Here is a 19,403-nt window from a genome sequence, read left to right on the forward strand (position 1 = left end):
CTACGCCCACCTGGACAAGCCAGCGAGCACTGTGAGGGTCATGTTTTTTGACTTCTCCAGTGCGTTCAACACCATCCGCCCTGCTCTGCTGGGGGAGAAGCTGACAGCGATGCAGGTGGATGCTTTCCTGGTGTCATGGATTCTTGATTACCTGACTGGCAGACCATAGTACTTTGCTTGCAACACTGTGTGTCTGACAGAGTGATCAGCAGCACTGGGGCTCCACAGGGGACCATATTGTCTCCCTTTCTTTTCACCATTTACACCTTGGACTTCAACTACTGCACAGAGTCTTGTCATCTTCAGAAGTTTTCTGATGACTCTTCCATAGTTGGATACATCAGCAAGGAAGATGAGGCTGAGTACAGGGCTACAGTAGGAAACATTGTCACATGGTGTGAGCAGAATTATCTGCAGCTTAATGTGAAAAAGACTAAGGAGCTGGTGGTAGACCTGAGGAGAGTTAAGGTACCGGTGACCCCAGTTTCCATCCAGGGGGTCAGTGTGGACATGGTGGAGGATTACAAATACCTGGGGATACGAATTGACAATAAACTGGACTGGTCAAAGAACACTGAGGCTGTCTACAAGAAGGGTCAGAGCCATCTCTATTTCCTGAGGAGACTGAGGTCCTTTAACATCTGCCGGACGATGCTGAGGATGTTCTACGAGTCTGCGGTGGCCAGTGTTATCATGCTTGCTGTTGTGTGCTGGGGCAGCAGGCTGAGGGTAGCAGACACCAACAGAATCAACAAACTCATTCATAATGCCAGTGATGTTGTTGGGGTGGAACTGGACTCTCTGACGGTGGTGTCTGAAAAGAGGATGCAGTCCAAGTTGCATGCCATCTTGGACAATGTCTCCGATCCACTACATACTGTACTGGTTGGGCACAGGAGTACATTCAGCCGGAGACTCATTCCTCCGAGATGCAACACAGAGCATCATAGGAAGTTATTCCTGCCTGTGGCCATCAAACTTTACAACTCCTCCCTTGGAGGGTCAGACACCCTGAGCCAATAGGTTGGTCCTGGACTTAATTACTAGCATAATTTAGATATTACTATTTAATTATTTATGGTGCAACTGTAACGAAAACCATTTCCCCCGGGATCAATAAAGTATGACTATGACTATCGTCCACGTCATATGACGCAGAACATAACGAATAAAGCAAAGTCTATTTTAGGATCCACCTCTATGACAGCTTATACTCAGCAGGAAAGAGTGCAGTAAATCATAAACACAAGAGGTTCAGCAGATGCTGGAAATTCAGACACACACACAATGCTGGAGCAACTCAGCAGGTCAGGCAGCATCAAAGGAAAGGAATAAATAGGTGATGTTTTGATCTGAGGCTCTTCACCAGGACAGGAAAGAAAGGGGGCAAGAAGGCAGAATAAGAAGGTGGGTTGGGAGGGGGAGGAGAACGTGGCAGGTGCTAGGTGAAGCCAGGTGAGGTGGGGGGGGGAAGGTAGGTGGGTGTGGATGATCAGAGGCCAAAAGGATTTAGGTGCAAAATGGAAAGGGCTGAAGGAGGAATATAATAAGAGAGGAGAGTGGTCTATGTTCAAAGTTCAAAGTAAATTTTATTATCAAAGTACGTGTACATCACCATGTACAACCCTGAGATTAATTTTCAGCAAATCTATCGAAGAGTAACTATAACAGGATCAATGAAAGGTCAACTGGAGTGCAGAAGACAACAAACTGTGGAAATGCAAATATAAATCAATAGCAATAAATAATGAGAAGATGAAATAACAAGATAACAACTCCTGTTGGTTACGGAAGAAAGGGAAGAAGGGGCTCCAGAGGGAGGGGAGGAGAAGAGAAGGGGTGCAAGGGGAACCTGCCACAAGCTCGATTGGTGAGACCAGGTGAGGAGAAAGGTGGGTGGGGATAGGGGATGAAGTAAGAAGCTGGGAGGTGATAGGTGGAAGAGGCAAGGTGCTGAAGAAGGAGGAATCTGATAGGAGGGGACAGTGGACCGTGGGAAAGAGGGAAGGAGGAGGAGAAGAGAAGGGGTAAGAGGGAAACCAGAATGCAGATAAAGAGTTAACGTTCTAGGCAGAGAGTCAAGAGTGCAGTAAAGTACCTTCGGAATGTAGACCTGGCAGATCACGTCCTCCCCGCACTGCATATCTCTGACGTCCTGGGTCAAAAAGATGCCGCGCCAGTCATAGTCAGGATTTGGCTTGCAGATGAAGGTCTCGGGTTTCCCGGCTTTATAGTAGGCCGCAAAATCAAAATATCTGCAGCGAGAAGCACTCATTAGTACTGAGAGAAGAAGGTCATAAGGTCTTTAAGTTCAAGGCTGAGCTCAAGGTTAATTCTCATCCGGCCGTACACACGTATGCTGCCAAATGAAACAGCACTTCTCTGGGGCCAAAGTTGCAAAGCACAAGCACACAAAGACACACATAGTACATACAGTTATGATAGGACATACAGTTACCAAAAATTATAGCACAGGCCTGAAGTTTGATGGGGTGATTGGGATGTTGGCCTGGAGCCAAGAATAAGTACGCAGTAGTTCCTCAACTTGCCCCGGTTCAGCAGGCGAGGGCAAATGAGCTTGTCTCGTGCTGGGTCCGCTGCAAGCAATCAAGCTTGTATTCCAAGGAGTGGACACTAGAGGACAGCACCGACAGGAGCAACCAGCCACCCCAGACCAGCACGGATTCCAGCACGCCCGCTGCACCCCTGTTCTCTTCCACACTACTCAACTCCGGCCATCACTACTGTCCACTGTGGTTTACGTTTCTGTAAACCCTCCACCAACCAGATTTGCTGATTTCACTGTTAAAAGTTCAGATTCATGGATACGTCACAGGTACGTCAAAACATACAGTGAAATGTGTCATTTGCATTGGCAAAACAAAGGATGAGCAGGGACAAATATTGACACACATTCTGGCAAAAATGGGTGAGATTTGACAGGTTAAACTCTCCTTTAAGATCATCTTTAAACAAACCGGCTTTGGGGCATAAGATGATGATAAACATCACGCCAACTCTATGCGTTGATTATACAACCTTATCTTTTTACAGACCACAATTCAGATCAGATCAGGTTCATTTACTAATCGGAGGTGCACCGAAACAGACAGTGAAACATGCCACTTGTGTTAACAGACAACACAACCGAAGTGTGCTGGGGGGCAGCACGTTCCGGTGACAACGTAGCGTGCCCATGATGTTCAGCAGAGCAACACAAGCAACAAAACACGGCAAATTTGGAGTATTCTGTGCAGTTTCGGTCGCCTACAAACGAACAGGAAAGTCGTAGGTAAGGTTGAAACAATACAGAGAAAATTTACAAGGATGCTGCCGGGTCTGGGAGATGGATTGGAGGAGTTACAAGGAACGGCTCAATAGGTCAGGAACTTATTCCTTGGAGTGCGGAAGAATGAGAGGTACACAAAATTATGAGGGGTAGAGATAGGGTAAAAGCAAGCTGGCTTTTTCTACTGAGGTTAGGAGGGAGTGCAGCAAAAGGTCACAGGTTAAAGGTGAAAGCTGAAAAGTTTAATGGGAACCTGAAGGGAAGCCTCTTCACCCAGAGGGTGGTGAGAGTGTGGAACGAGCTGCCAGCACAAGTGGTGCCTGCAAGCTCGATTTCAATGTTTAAGAGAAGTTTGCATAGGTACATTGATGGTAGGAAGTATGAAGAGCTATTGTCCCGGTGCAGCCAATGGGACTAGGCTGTTTAAATGGTTCAGCATAGACTAGATGGGCCAAAGAGCCTGTTTCTGTGCTGTACTTTTCTATGACTCTGTAAAGCTCCTTTCCCACTCTGCCACTCACCCATCCACTCATACATTCAGACAGGCCTCCAGTCCTTAGCCCCGAAAGCTTATGTTTCTATCCTGCACCCCAGATAAAACAACCCTCTAGAAATCGTGGATGCATTGGTAATTATTTTCCAATGTTCTATAGATTCAGGATCCGTTCCTGAGGACTGGAGGGTAGCTAATGTTATCCCACTTTTTAAGAAAGGAGGGAGAGAGAAAACGGAATTATAGACCAGTTAGCCTGACATCAGTGCTGGGGAAGATGCTGGAGTCAATTATAAAGGATGAAATAGCGGCACATTTGGATAGCAGTAACAGGATCGGTCCAAGTCAGCATGGATTTATGAAGGGGAAATCATGCTTGACTATTCTTCTGGAATTTTTTGAGGATGTAACTATGAAAATGGACAAGGGAGAGCCAGTGGATGTAGTGTACCTGGACTTACAGAAAGCCTTTGATAAAGTCCCACATAGAAGATTAGTGGGCAAAATTAGAGCACATGGTATTGGGGGTAGGGTACTGACAGGGATAGAAAATTGGTTGGCAGACAGGAAACAAAGAGTAGGGATAAATGGGTCCCTTTCAGAATGGCAGGTGGTGACTAGTGGGGTACCGCAAGGTTCGGTGCTGGGACCGCAGTTATTTACAACATACATTAATGATTTAGATGAAGGGATTAAAATTAACATTAGCAAATTTGCAGATGACACAAAGCTGGGTGGCAGTGTGAAATGTGCGGAGGATGTTGAGATAATGCAGGATGACTTGGACAGGTTGGGTGTGTGGGCAGATGCAGTTTAATGTGGATGAATGTGAGGTTATCCACTTTGGTGGCAAGAAGTGGAAGGCAGATTACTATTTGAATGGTGTCAAGTTAGGAAAAGGGGAAGTATAACAAGATCTAGGTGTTCTTGTTCATCAGTCACTGAAAGTAAGCATGCAGGTACAGCAGGCAGTGAAGAAAGCTAATGGCATGTTGGCCTTCGTAACAAGGGGAGTTGAGTATAGGAGCAAAGAGGTCCTTCTGCAGTTGTACAGGGCCCTGCTGAAACCACACCTGGAATATTGTGTACAGTTTTGGTCTCCAAATTTGAGGAAGTACATCCTTGCTATTGAGGGAGTGCAGCGGAGGTTCACGCGGTTAATTCCTGGGATGCTGGGACTGTCATATGCTGAAAGATTGGAGCCACTGGGCATTTAGAAGGATGAGAGGGGATCTCATTGAAACATATAAGATTATTAAGGGATTGGACACGCTAGAGGCAGGAAACATGTTTCTGATGTTGGGGGAGCCCAGAACCAGGGGTCACAATTTGAGAATAAGGGGTAGACCATTTAGAACGGAGTTGACGAAAAACTTTTTCACCCAGAGAGTTGTGGATCTGTGGACTGCTCTGCCTCAGAAGGCAGTGGAGGCCAATTCTCTGGATGCTTTCAAGAAAGAGCTAGATAGAGCTCTTAATGATAGCGGAGTCAAGGGATATGGGGAGAAGGCAGGAACGGGGTACTGATTGTGGATGATCAGCCATGATCACAGTGAATGGCAGTGCTGGCTCGAAGGGCAGAATAGCCTACTCCTGCACCTAGTGTCTATTGTCTATAACCCAAACTTGTCCAACCTTTATAAACTTTCCTCATCCTCCTGCACTCCAGATAAAATAACTCAATTGCAGAGGAGAAGATGACGGCGCGACACAGCGCACAGCGGCCACTCCGGTGATGAATATCTGTTATCTGTCAAGTAGGGTGCCGTGCACAATTCTGATTTGATGGAGGCAGACGTGAGAGCACGGTGGAACATCTGGTGAAACTTCTGAAATGCCTGTTTCGCTGCCTCTGCTACCGTGTGATCCGAAATCTCCGGAGGGGAAGGCCCCGAATCCTCGGCTTTGCGCGTTGCTCGGCGGCCGGGGCGGGGTCGAAGCGCTTGGCAGAGATGGTGCTCGGTGTCGGAGGGCTGGTCAGAGGCTCGAAGTTTTCGGACGGACTCAGAGTCGGCTGTGGTCGGGTGCTTCCAGGATGCTGCTTTGGCAAGTTTGCAACGCTGGAGGCTCATGGTAGGGAGAGTCTCTCCCTTCTACTGTCTGCGTGAGATGTTGGGGCTATTGGGACTTTGAGACTTTTTTTTTTAACCATGCCCATGGTCTGCTCTTTATCAAATTACGGTATTCCTTTGCACTGTTGTAACTATATGTTATAATTATGTGGTTTGTGTCCCTTTTAGTCTTGGTCTGTCCTGTGTTTCTGTGATATTCTACTGGAGGAACATTGAACCATTTCTAAATGACAATAAATGTGGACTGAGTGTCCTCATAATCTAATCTTGTCCAACGTTTATAAACTTCCCTCGGCCTCCTGCACTCCCAAGAAAAAAATCCCAATCTTGTCCAACCTCAATGTAGAGACAAAAGAGATTTATACTCTCTCGGTCAGGGAGCATCCTGGCCAACCTTCTCTGCATCCTCTCTAAAGTGAGTCTCAGACCAAAGGGCACAGCCTCAAAATAGAGAGACGTCCATTTTCAACAGATACGAGAAAGAATTTCTCAGCTAGTGGTCGACGGATCCCTTGGTTAACGGTAGGGGTCAATAGCATAAAACAGGTTGGTAACTCCCGAGCTACAGCTGGAGTGGTGAATCAGCGGAGTTTGTTGCCACAGACAGCTGTGGAGGCCAAGCCCCTGTCTATGGTCTAGTTACCCGTCCTCAAAATCCAATCAAGTGTCCCCACGCCTGTCTAAGTCAGTCCCTGGACCACTTTCTCCCCTAGAGGAGAATCGTGGGAGAGTTCAAGACCTCAGAGTATAAGGACGTCCCCTTAGAACAGGGATGAGGAGGAATTTCTTTAGCCAGAAGGTGGTGAACATGTGGAATTCATTGCCACAGATGACTGTGGAGGACAAACCACTGGTGGAGGCTGATAAGTTCTTGATTAGTCAGAGTGTCAAAGGTTTTCAGGAGAAGGCTGGAGAGTGGGTTTGGGAGGGATAATAGATCAGCCATGATGGAATGCAGAGCGGACTCAATGAGCCAAATGGCCTAATTCCGCACCTGTGTCTTATGGTCCTGCAGTCTTAGCCTCCATATCCTTCCTGCAATAGGGTGACCAGACTGCAACAACACTCCAAATGGAGGCTGACTGAAGCTTTATACAGCTGTGAAATGTCGTCTTTACTCGGGTACTGAGTGTACAACCAAGAAGGCAAAGACTTCTGTACACCCTCTTGACCACCCCACCTATCTGCATGGCCATTTGCAGGGAGTTATGAACTTGGACCCCTAGCTTTCCTTTCTACATCAAAGATCCATTCCCTCTGTACCTTGTTCAGCTCTCCTTCACTCACTGCTTTTAGTCAGGAGACATGGCTGAATTATATTTGCTGCTGATTGCAGAGGCTTATTTTAAATTAACTCTCTTTTGTTGCTGTCAATTTAACTGGAGGCCACAAGTCTCACCACGCCATCCCTTTGCCTAACAAGTCCCACCACACCATCTCTTTGCCTAACAAGTCCCACCACACCATCCCTTTGCCTAACAAGTCCCACCACACCATCCCTTTGCCTAACAAGTCCCACCACACCATCCCTTTGCCTAACAAGTCCCACCACACCATCTCTTTGCCTAATAAGTCCCACCACCCCCTCCCTTTGCCTAACAAGTCCCACCACACCATTCCATAGAAACATAGAAACATAGAAAATAGGTGCAGGAGTAGGCCATTCGGCCCTTCGAGCCTGCACCGCCATTCAGTATGATCATGGTTGATCATCCAACTCAGAACCCTGTACCTGCCTTCCCTCCATACCCCCCGATCCCTTTAGCCACAAGGGCCATGTCTAACTCCCTCTTAAATATAGCCAATGAACTGGCCTCAACTGTTTCCTGTGGCAGAGAATTCCACAGATTCACCACTCTCTCTGTGAAGAAGTTTTTCCCAATCTCGGTCCTAAAAGGCTTCCCCTTTATCCTCAAACTGTGACCCCTCGTTCTGGACTTCCCCCAACATTGGGAACAATCTTCCTGCATCTAGCCTGTCTAATCCCTTTAGGATTTTATACGTTTCAATCAGACCCCCCCGCAATCTTCTAAATTCCAACGAGTATAAGTCTAGTTCATCCAGTCTTTCATCATATGAAAGTCCTGCCATCCCAGGAATCAATCTGGTGAACCTTCTTTGTACTCCCTCTATGGCAAGGATGTCTTTCCTCAGATTAGGGGACCAAAACTGCACACAATACTCCAGGTGTGGTCTCACCAAAGCCTTGTACAACTGCAGTATTACCTCCCTGCTCCTGTACTCGAATCCTCTTGCTATGAATGCCAGCATACCATTCGCCTTTTTCACCGCCTGCTGTATCTGCATGCCCACTTTCAATGACTGGTGTATAATGACACCCAGGTCTCGTTGCACCTCCCCTTTTCCTAATCGGCCACCATTCAGATAATAATCTGTTTTCCTGTTTTTGCCACCAATGTGGATAACTTCACATTTATCCACATTAAATTGCATCTGCCATGAATTTGCCCACTCACCTAACCTATCGAAGTCATCCTGCATCCTCCTCACAGCTAACACTGCCGCCCAGCTTCGTGTCATCCGCAAACTTGGAGATGCTGCATTTAATTCCCTCATCCAAGTCATTAATATATATTGTAAACAATTGGGGTCCCAGCACTGAGCCTTGCAGTACCCCACTAGTCACTGCCTGCCATTCTGAAAAGGTCCCGTTTATTCCCACTCTTTGCTTCCTGTCTGCCAACCAATTCTCTATCCACATCAATACCTTACCCCTAATACCGTGTCCTTTAAGTTTGCACACTAATCTCCTGTGTGGGACCTTGTCAAAAGCCTTTTGAAAATCCAAATATACCACATCCACTGGTTCTCCCCTATCCACTCCACTAGTTACATCCTCAAAAAATTCTATGAGATTGGTCAGACATGATCTTCCTTTCAAAAATCCATGCTGACTTTGTCCGATGATTTCACCGCTTTCCAAATGTGCTGTTATCACATCTTTGATAACTGACTCTAGCAGTTTCCCCACCACCGATGTTAGGCTAACCGGTCTATAATTCCCTAGTATCTCTTTCCCTCCTTTTTTAAAAAGTGGGGTTACATTAGCCACCCTCCAATCCTTAGGAACTAGTCCAGAATCTAAAGAGTTTTGAAAAATTATCACTAATGCATCCACTATTTCTTGGGCTACTTCCTTAAGCACTCTGGGATGCAGACCATCTGGCCCTGGGGATTTATCTGCCTTCAATCCCTTCAATTTACCTAACACCACTTCCCTACTAACATATATTTTGCTCAGTTCCTCCATCTCACTGGATCCTCTGTCCCCTACTATTTCCGGAAGATTATTTATGTCCCCCTTAGTGAAGACAGAACCAAAGTAATTATTCAGTTGGCCTGCCATGTCCTTGCTCCCCAAAATCAATTTACCTGTTTCTGTCTGTAGGGGACCTACATTTGTCTTAACCAATCTTTTTCTTTTCACATATCTATAAAAGCTTTTACAGTCAGTTTTTATGTTCCCTGCCAGTTTTCTCTCATAATCTTTTTCCCCTTCCTAATTAAGTCCTTTGTCCTCCTCTGCTGAACTCTGAATTTCTCCCAGTCCTCAGGTGAGCCACTTTTTCTGGCTAATTTGTATGCTTCTTCTTTGGAATTGATACTATCCCTAATTTCCCTTGTCAGCCACGGGTGCACTGCCTTCCTTGATTTATTCTTTTGCCAAACTGGGATGAACAATTGTTGTAGTTCATCCATGCGATCTTTAAATGCTTGCCATTGCATATCCATCGTCAACCATTTAAGTGTCATTTGCCAGTCTATCTTAGCTAATTCATGTCTCATACCTTCAAAGTTACCCCTCTTTAAGTTCAGAACCTTTGTTTCTGAATTAACTATGTCACTCTCCATCTTAATGAAGAATTCCACCATATTATAGTCACTCTTACCCAAGGGGCCTCTCATGACAAGATTGCTAATTAACCCTTCCTCATTGCTCAATTCCTTTGCCTAAAAAGTCCCACCACACCATCTCTTTTCCTAACAAGTCCCACCACATCATCTCTTTGCCTAACAAGCCCCACCTTGCCATCTCTTTTCCTAATTTGTTGACTATTGAATGAGCACTTGCCTTTGACACCATAATTTTTTAAGCAGGTGAGGGATGCAGTCATTATAATAATCATGGGGTACTTTTGCCTTTGGGCAATGATGGGAGATTGGTCAGCTATATCTTATATGCTGCATCCACATCCCTGGAGAGCTGTATGATACAGATGTGAGAGGGGAGGGGAGGCGGCAGTGGAGGGTGGAGTGGGAGAGAGGACTCAGAGGGGGGACTGGGAGGGGTGTTGGGGGGAGTGAAAGCAGGGATTGGGAGGTGTGTGTTGGAGGGCATGCATGGGGGATTGGGAGCAGGGGAGTGCAAGAGCAGAGTGGCAGGGGAGTGGGGGGAGTATTGGGAGAGAGTGGGTATGAGTGGGAAGAGGAAGCAACAGAGAAAGTGACAGGGAGAGTGGGAGGGGGTGAGGGTGGGTACATGGGAGGAGAGACTGGTAATGGTCATTTAATATCTCTTTCCATTAGATGTTAACTTAATGGACCCTTGCAACTTGGGTGTATTTTCAACAAAGATTGCTAAGATGAGATATGTTGAGATTTGTTTTAAAACGTATCTCAACTTCAGACCAATGTGCATTAATGGAAGAGTTTATAGAAAGTCCATACCAGGCAAAATCCTCCCCACCATTGAGTACACTTAACTGCCACAAGAAAATAGCATCCAACATCCACATCCGTGCTCTCTGCTCATTGGACAAAGAGGTCCAAGCAGACTGGGGTCCCACACCATCAGGTTCAGGAACAGTAATTACCCCTCAACCATCAGCATGGATACCTTCACTCACCTCCACCCTCAACTCATTCTACAACCCTGTGGACTCTTTTTCAAGAACTCTGCAACTTGGCACAATCCGTCTTCTTTTGCGCATTGGTTGTTTGTCAGTCTTTGTTATTTATAGTCTTTCACAAATTCTATCGTACTTGCAAGAAAACAAATTTCAAGGTCATATCATATATGTACCTTGATAATAAATTTACTTTGAACTTTAACCTTTGATGTAATAAAGATGGAAAAGTGGTGCTAAGTGTCATTGACGCAGTTCAAAGTACATTTATTATCAAAGTAGGTATACGACATCCAATCTTGTGAATCGTCTCCTTACAGGCAGCCACAGAACAATGAAACATAAAAGAACCCATTAAAAAAGTGAAGACTGCCAGACACCCAATGGGCAGAAACAAAATTAAATCGTGCCAACAATAAAAGTAAGCAAATAACTTCCAGAACTGAAGTTGACAGAAGTGAGTGCACTGACACGAAGCCAGTCGTCACTGCAGCCAGTCCAGGAGCCTGTTCGTTGCAGGCCACGGCCTCAGTTCAGCGCACTGTTCAGTAAACCTTGCCGAGCAGCGAGTTGAATACCAGCCCGTTCGTCACCTCCTGACCTTTTCAATCTGGCCCGGCACTTAAATCGTCCAAATCTCAGGTCGTTCCTCGCTCTCGGGACCCGGGCTTTGCCGGTTCGATGCACTCTCGGTTCTGTGCCTGAGACCACATATCACTGTATATTTCGATGTACTGTACATGTGACAAGTAAGGCTAATCTTTAATCTTTTCATAACTTATACACACACACACACACACACTTTATGGTTCAGAGAGACCATACAGATTTTGCTTGCTTCTACTATTTGCATGATTTGTGTTTTTTCCCTTTCTCCACCCATCGGGTGTTGGCCTTTAGTTTTAATTGGGTTCTTTCGGATTTCTTCCTTTGCAACTGCTGACAAGCAAGGAGATCTCAGGGTTGTATAATTTACACATTCTTTGATAATAAATGTACTTTGAAAGTTTGAAACACACACACGCATGAACAGAGCCCCACTCCATTTCGAGGTGGTCTTTAAACTTACTCAGATGGTAAACGCCAGCTTTTTGGGAAGATGTTGTAATCTTCTGGGTATTGCCTTAGCATGCGATTTAAGTTCATGACCAGCAAATCCTTCATACAGATTTCGTTCATCCCAAGAAAGTAATTCATTTTCTGTGTGAGGAAAAGAATTAACAATCCATGCAGACGGTATACCAGTATGACGTGGCATACGTTCAGTGACCATTTTACGAGGTGCTCCTGCTCCTTAATATAAAATATCTCATCAGCCAACCATGTGGCAGAAACTCAATTAGTAAAAACATGCAGACATGGTCAAGAAGTTCGGTCATTGTTCAGATCAAACATCAGAATAGAGGGGTAAGAATTTGTGATCTAAGTGACTTTGACCATGGAATGATTGCCGGTGACAGACAGGGTGGTTTGAGTATGTCAGAAACTGCTGACCTCCTGCGATTTTCATGCACATACCAAGAATCAGTGAAAAGCTTGTCTTGCCTACTGTTCACACAGATCAGTACAATCAGGCAGAACAGGGTAAAATAATCAAAGTACAGAATAAAGTGTAAAAGCTGCCCAGAAAATGCAGCACAGGTAAATGACAAAATGCAAGATCATAATGAGGTAGAGTACTCTGCAACAGTCTTAGGAGCACATCTAAATATCAAGGGTGCACAGTAGTGTAGTGATTTTATGTATTGCACTGTACTGCTGCCACAAAAAAAATCTAATTTCATGACATGTGTGAGTGATGATAAACCTGATTCTGATACATAGAAACATAGAAACATAGAAAATAGGTGCAGGAGTAGGCCATTCGGCCCTTCGAGCCTGCACCGCCATTTATTATGATCATGGCTGATCATCCACCTCAGAACCCCGCCCCAGCCTTCCCTCCATACCCCCTGATCCCCGTAGCCACAAGGGCCATATCTAACTCCCTCTTAAATATAGCCAATGAACTGGCCTCAACTGTTACGTGTGGCAGAGAATTCCACAGGTTCACCACTCTCTGTGTGAAGAAGTTTTTCCTAATCTCGGTCCTAAAAGGCTTCCCCTTTATCCTCAAACTGTGACCCCTTGTTCTTGACTTCCCCAACATCGGGAACAATCTTCCTGCATCTAGCCTGTCCAATCCCTTTAGGATTTTATACGTTTCAATCAGATCCCCCCTCAATCTTCTAAATTCCAACGAGTACAAGCCCAGTTCATCCAGTCTTTCTTCATATGAAAGTCCTGCCATCCCAGGAATCAATCTGGTGAACCTTCTTTGTACTCCCTCTATGGCAAGGATGTCTTTCCTCAGATTAGGGGACCAAAACTGCACACAATACTCCAGGTGTGGTCTCACCAAGGCCTTGTACAACTCCAGTAGTACCTCCCTGCTCCTGTACTCAAATCCTCTCGCTATAAATGCCAGCATACTATTCGCCTTTTTCACCGCCTGCTGTACCTGCATGCCCACTTTCAATGACTGGTGTATAATGACACCCAGGTCTCGTTGCACCTCCCCTTTTCCTAATCGGCCACCATTCAGATAATAATCTGTTTTCCTGTTTTTGCCACCAATATGGATAACTTCACATTTATCCACATTAAATTGCATCTGCCATGAATTTGCCCACTCACCTAACCTATCGAAGTCATCCTGCATCCTCTTCACAGCTAACACTGCCACCCAGCTTCGTGTCATCCGCAAACTTGGAGATGCTGCATTTAATTCCCTCATCCAAGTCATTAATATATATTGTAAACAACTGGGGTCCCAGCACTGAGCCTTGCGGTACCCCACTAGTCACCGCCTGCCATTCTGAAAAGGTTCCGTTTATTCCCACTCTTTGCTTCCTGTCTGCTAACCAATTCTCCATCCACATCAATACCTTACCCCCAATACCATGTGCTTTAAGTTTGCACACTAATCTCCTGTGTGGGACCTTGTCAAAAGCCTTTTGAAAATCCAAATATACCACATCCACTGGTTCTCCCCTATCCACTCTACTAGTTACATCCTCAAAAAATTCAATGAGACTCGTCAGACATGATTTTCCCTTCACAAATCCATGTTGACTTTGTCCGATGATTTCACCGCTTTCCACATGTGCTGTTATCGCATCTTTGATAACTGACTCCAGCAGTTTCCCCACCACCGACGTTAGGCTAACCGGTCTATAATTCCCCGGTTTCTCTCTCCCTCCTTTTTTAAAAAGTGGGGTTACATTAGCCACCCTCCAATCCTCACGAACTAGTCCAGAATCTAACGAGTTTTGAAAAATTATCACTAATGCATCCATTATTTCTTGGGCTACTTCCTTAAGCACTCTAGGATGCAGACCATCTGGCCCTGGGGATTTATCTGCCTTCAATCCCTTCAATTTACCTAACACCACTTCCCTACTAACAAGTATTTCGCTCAGTTCCTCCATCTCACTGGACCCTCTGTCCCCTACTATTTCTGGAAGATTATTTATGTCCTCCTTAGTGAAGACAGAACCAAAGTAATTATTCAATTGGTCTCCTATGTCCTTGCTCCCCATAATCAATTCACCTGTTTCTGTCTGTAGGGGACCTACATTTGTCTTTACCAGTCTTTTCCTTTTCACATACCTATAAAAGCTTTTACAGTCAGTTTTTATGTTCCCTGCCAGTTTTCTCTCATAATCTTTTTTCCCCTTCCTAATTAAACCCTTTGTCCTCCTCTGCTGAACTCTGAATTTCTCCCAGTCCTCAGGTGAGCCACTTTCTCTGGCTAATTTGTATGCTGCTTCTTTGGAATTGATACTATCCCTAATTTCTCTTGTCAGTCACGGGTGCACTACCTTCCTTGATTTATTCTTTTGCCAAACTGGGATGAACAATTGTTGTAGTTCATCCATGCAACCTTTAAATGCTTGCCATTGCACATCCACCGTCAATCCTTTAAGTGTCATTTGCCAGTCTATCTTAGCTAATTCACGTCTCATACCTTCAAAGTTACCCCTCTTTAAGTTCAGAACCTTTGTTTCTGAATTAACTATGTCACTCTCCATCTTAATGAAGAATTCCGCCATATTATGGTCACTCTTACCCAAAGGGCCTCTCACGACAAGATTGCTAATTAACCCTTCCTCATTGCTCAAAACCCAGTCCAGAATAGCCTGCTCTCTAGTTGGTTCCTCGACATGTTGGTTCAAAAAACCATCCCGCATACATTCCAAGAAATCCTCTTCCTCAGCACCTTTACCAATTTGGTTCACTCAATCTACATGTAGATTGAAGTCACCCATTATAACTGCTGTTCCTTTATTGCACACATTTCTAATTTCCTGTTCAATACCATCTCCGACCTCACTACTACTGTTAGGTGGCCTGTACACAACTCCCACCAGCGTCTTCTGCCCCTTAGTGTTACGCAGCTCTACCCATATCGATTCCACATCTTCCCGGCTTATGTCCTTCCTTTCTATTGCGTTAGTCTCTTCTTTAACCAGCAACGCCACCCCACCTCCCCTCCCTTCATGTCTATTCCTCCTGAATATTGAATATCCCTGAACGTTGAGCTCCCATCCTTGGTCACTCTGGAGCCATGTCTCTGTGATCCCAACTATATCATAATCATTAATAACAATCTGCACTTTCAATTCATCCATCTTATTATGAATGCTCCTTGCATTGACACACAAAGCCTTCAGGCGCTCTTTTACAACTCTCTTAGCTCTTATACAATTATGTTGAAAAGTGGCTCTTTTTAATGCTTGCCCTGGATTTGTCAGCCTGCCACTTTTACTCCTCTCCTTAGTACTTTTTGCTTCTACCCTCACTTTACACCCCCCTGTCTCTCTGCACTGGTTCCCATCCCCCTGTTGTGAACTAACCACCTCACGCCTAGCCTCTTTAATTTGATTCCCACCTCCCAACCATTCTAGTTTAAAGTCACCTCAGTAGCCCTCGCTAATCTCCCTGCCAGGATATTGGTCCCCCTAGGATTCAAGTGTAACCCGTCATTTTTGTACAGGTCACGCCTGCGCCAAAAGAGGTCCCAATGATCCAAAAACTTGAATCCCTGCCCCCTGCTCCAATCCCTCAGCCACGCATTTATCCTCCACCTCATCGCATTTCTACTCTCACTGTCACGTGGCACAGGCAGTAATCCCGAGATTACTACCTTTGTGGTCCTTTTTCTCAACTCCCTTCCTAGCTCCCTATATTCTCCTTTCAGGACCTCATCCCTTTTCCTACCTATGTCATTGGTACCTATATGTACCACGACCTCTGGCTCCTCACCCTCCCACTTCAGGATATCTTGGACACGATCAGAAATATCCCGGACCCTGGCACCAGGGAGGCAGACTACCATCTGGGTCTCTGGACTGCGTCCACAGAATCGCCTATCTGACCCCCTTACTATCGAGTCCCCTATCACAACTGCCCTCCTCTTCCTTGCCCTACCCTTCTGAGCTACAGGGCCAGACTCTGTGCCGGAGGCACGGCCACTGTCGCTTCCCCCGGGTAAGCTGTCCTCCCCAACAGTACTCAAACAGGAGTACCTATTGTTAAGGGGTACAGCGATCGGGGTACTCCCTATTACCTGACTCTTCCCCTTCCCCCTCCTAACCGTGACCCACTTGTCTGTCTCCCGTGGCCCCGGCGTGACCACCTGCCTGCAACCCCTCTCTATCAACTCCTCACTCTCCCTGACCAGACGAAGGTCATCGATACGGGTGTCTGTTGTGGACTGAGTGGGAAGTGGGGCAGGGAGAGGGGAATGAATTGGTTGGGAAAATGGAAAGGGAGGGGAAGGCACCAGAGAGACATTCTGTAATGATTAATAAACCAATTTTTGGAATCAAGTGACCTTGCCTGGCGTCTCAGGGCTGGGTGTGTCTGCACCCCCCCACCCCTGGCACTCCTTCTCTGCCACCTGTCCCACACCCCTCCTGAGGTGCTCCACCCTCGCCATTCCCAAAATCCTTTGTTCCCGCCAGAGTTACAAACTCACTCTCTGCTCCACGATGACAAATACTGTACTGTATGCACATCATAACCATTATGTTGTATGACGTGAGCAATCACTGTCTCCTGACCGTGATTGTTCTCAGCAAATGTTATCTACAGAAGTGGTTTGCCATTGCCTTCTTTTGGGTATTGTCTTTACACGATGGTAGGGATGGATTCTCAATATTCTTGGATTTCAGTGCTTTAAAAGGGATAGAGAGGGGGGAAAGGGGAGGAGGGGTGTCATTACTGGTCAGGGATACTATTACAGCTACAGAAAGGGTGTGTAATGTAGCAGGATCCTCTTTTGAGTCAGTATGGGTAGAAGTCAGGAACGAGAAGGGAGCAGTTACTCTATTGGGAGTATTCTATAGGCATCCTGGTATCAGCAGAAATACCGAGGAGCAGATTGGGAGGCAGATTTTGGAAAGGTGCAAAAATAACAGGGTTGTTGTCATGGGTGACTTTAACTTCCCTAATAGTGATTGGCACCTGATCCGTTCCAATGGTTTAGACAGGGCAGAGATTGTTAAGTATGTCCAGCATGGATTCCTGTCACAATATGTTGACAGGCCGACTTGGGGGAATGCCTTACTAGATCTAGTATTAGGTAACGAACCAGGTCAGTCACAGGTCTCTCAGTGGGTGAGCATCTGGAGGACAGTGACCACTGCTCCCTGGCCTTTGACATTATCATGGAAAAGGATAGAATCAGAGAGGACAGGAAAAATTATAATTGGGGAAGGGCAAATTATGAGGCTATAAGGCTAGAACTTGCGGGTGTGAATTGGGATGATGTTTTTGCAGGGAAATGTATTATGGACATGTGGTCAATGTTTAGGGATCTCTTGCTGGATGTTAGGGATAAATTTGTCCCGGTGAGGAAGATAAAGAATGATCGGCTGAAGGAACCATGGGTGACAAGTGAGGTGGAAAATCTAGTCAGGTGGAAGAAGGCAGCATACATGGTCTAGGAAGCAAGGATATATTGAGGAATATAGGGTAGCAAGAAAGGAGCTTAAGAAGGGGCTGAGGAGAGCAAGAAGGGAACATGAGAAGGCCTTGGCGAGTAGGGTAAAGGAAAACCCAGGCATTCTTCAATTATGTGAAGAACAAAATGATGACAGGAATGAAGGTAGGACCGATTAGAGATAAAGGTGGGAAGATGTGCCTGGAGGTTGTGGAGGTGAGCGAGGTCCTCAATGAATACTTCTCTTCGGTAATCACCAATGAGAGGGAACTTGATGAAGGTGGGGACAATATGAGTTGCCTCACAGGTAGATAGGGTAGTTAAGAAAGCTTATGGGGTGTTAGCTTTCATAAGTCGAGGGACAGAGTTTAAGAGTTGCGAGGTAATGATGCAGCTCTATAAAACTCTGGTTAGGCCACACTTGGAGTACCGTGTCCAGTTCTGGTCACCTCACTTTAGGACGGATATGGAAGCATTGGAAAGGGTACAGAGGAGATTTAACAGGATGGGGCCTGGTTTAGGGAGTATGGATTATGATCAGAGATTAAGGGAGATAGGGCTTTACTCTTTGCAGAGAAGGAGGATGACAGGAGACATGATAGAGGTATACAAGATATTAAGAGGAATAGATAGAGTGGATAGCCAGCGCCTCTTCCCCAGGGCACCACTGCTCAGTACAAGAGGACATGGTTTTAAGGTAAGGGGTGTGAAGTTCAAGGGGGATATTAGAGGAAGGTTTTTTTATTCAGAGAGTGGTTGGTGTGTGGAATGCACTGCTTGAGTCAGTAATGAAGGCAGATACACTGGTGAAACTTAAGAGACTGCTAGACAGGTATATGGAGGAATTTAAGGTGGTGGGGTTATATGGGAGGAAGGGTTTAAGGGTCGGCACAACATTGTGGGCTGAAGGGCCTGTACTGTGCTGTACTGTTCTATGTTCTATGGTTAACCCCCCCCCACCAAACCATCGTCAATACTCTTCAGAGATTGTCTGCCTGGCGTCAGTGGTTATATCACCAGGACTTTTGATCTGCACTTGCTGCTCATATGGCCATCCACCAGCTGCCCCCATGGCTTCGCGTGACCCTGATCAGTGGGGGGGGGGGTCTAACCAGGTGCTACACCTTGCCCAAAGCTGACATGCAGGCTAGCGGAGGGAAGGAATGCCATGTAACTACAGCATCAACATCATGAAATTTAAAAGCTGAGTGGAGCTTCACAATGGTGCAGGTTCTGGGGGTGGGGGCAGAATGGGAGCTTCTCATTGGCTCTTCCGTGGGTCAATTACCTGGTACCGCTTTAGTGACATGGCTTTATCCCGTGACACGAAATTGTCCGACCAGTACAATGTCCATTGCTCCTCTTCGCCGACCTCTTTCAACCCAAGGAGTGCAGCTGCACGGCGAACTGCGAAAGAAACAATGCCAGTTCAGTCTGTGATTGTAGACTGGAGACCCATAGATTGCCGCCATTGCAGGAGGGAGGGAGGGAGGAAGGAAGGAAGGTGGGGGACTGGAGAATGGAGAAACTCCAGAGCAACAAATGCAGGAATGGGGAGGGTCTTCATAAACACGAGAGGCTCTGCAGAAGCTGGAAACCCAGAACAACACATGCAAACTGTCGGAGGAACACAGCAGGTCAGGCAGCATCTAAGGTATTGAATACACAGTCAACGTTTCAAGCCGAGAACCCT

The 19,403-nt window shown here is 46.0% G+C and overlaps 1 protein-coding gene across 1 annotated transcript in view; it reads right to left on the reverse strand.

Annotated features, from left to right (window-relative positions):
- The window catches only part of LOC140210902 (uncharacterized), a 69,695-nt gene extending 50,592 nt beyond the window's left edge, over positions 1-19,103 (reverse strand). Inside the window, exons 1-3 of the mRNA XM_072280166.1 lie at positions 18,999-19,103; positions 11,792-11,922; positions 2,099-2,255 (exon numbers count right to left, since the gene is read on the reverse strand). Coding sequence (XP_072136267.1) covers positions 2,099-2,255; positions 11,792-11,922; positions 18,999-19,019 — 309 coding nt within the window. The 5' untranslated portion in view covers positions 19,020-19,103. The remainder of the gene's footprint in view (positions 1-2,098; positions 2,256-11,791; positions 11,923-18,998) is intronic.
- Between the last annotated feature and the right edge of the window lie 300 nt (positions 19,104-19,403).

This window comes from Mobula birostris, chromosome 16 (genome assembly GCF_030028105.1).
Source record: "Mobula birostris isolate sMobBir1 chromosome 16, sMobBir1.hap1, whole genome shotgun sequence".
Classification (NCBI taxonomy): domain Eukaryota; kingdom Metazoa; phylum Chordata; class Chondrichthyes; order Myliobatiformes; family Myliobatidae; genus Mobula; species Mobula birostris.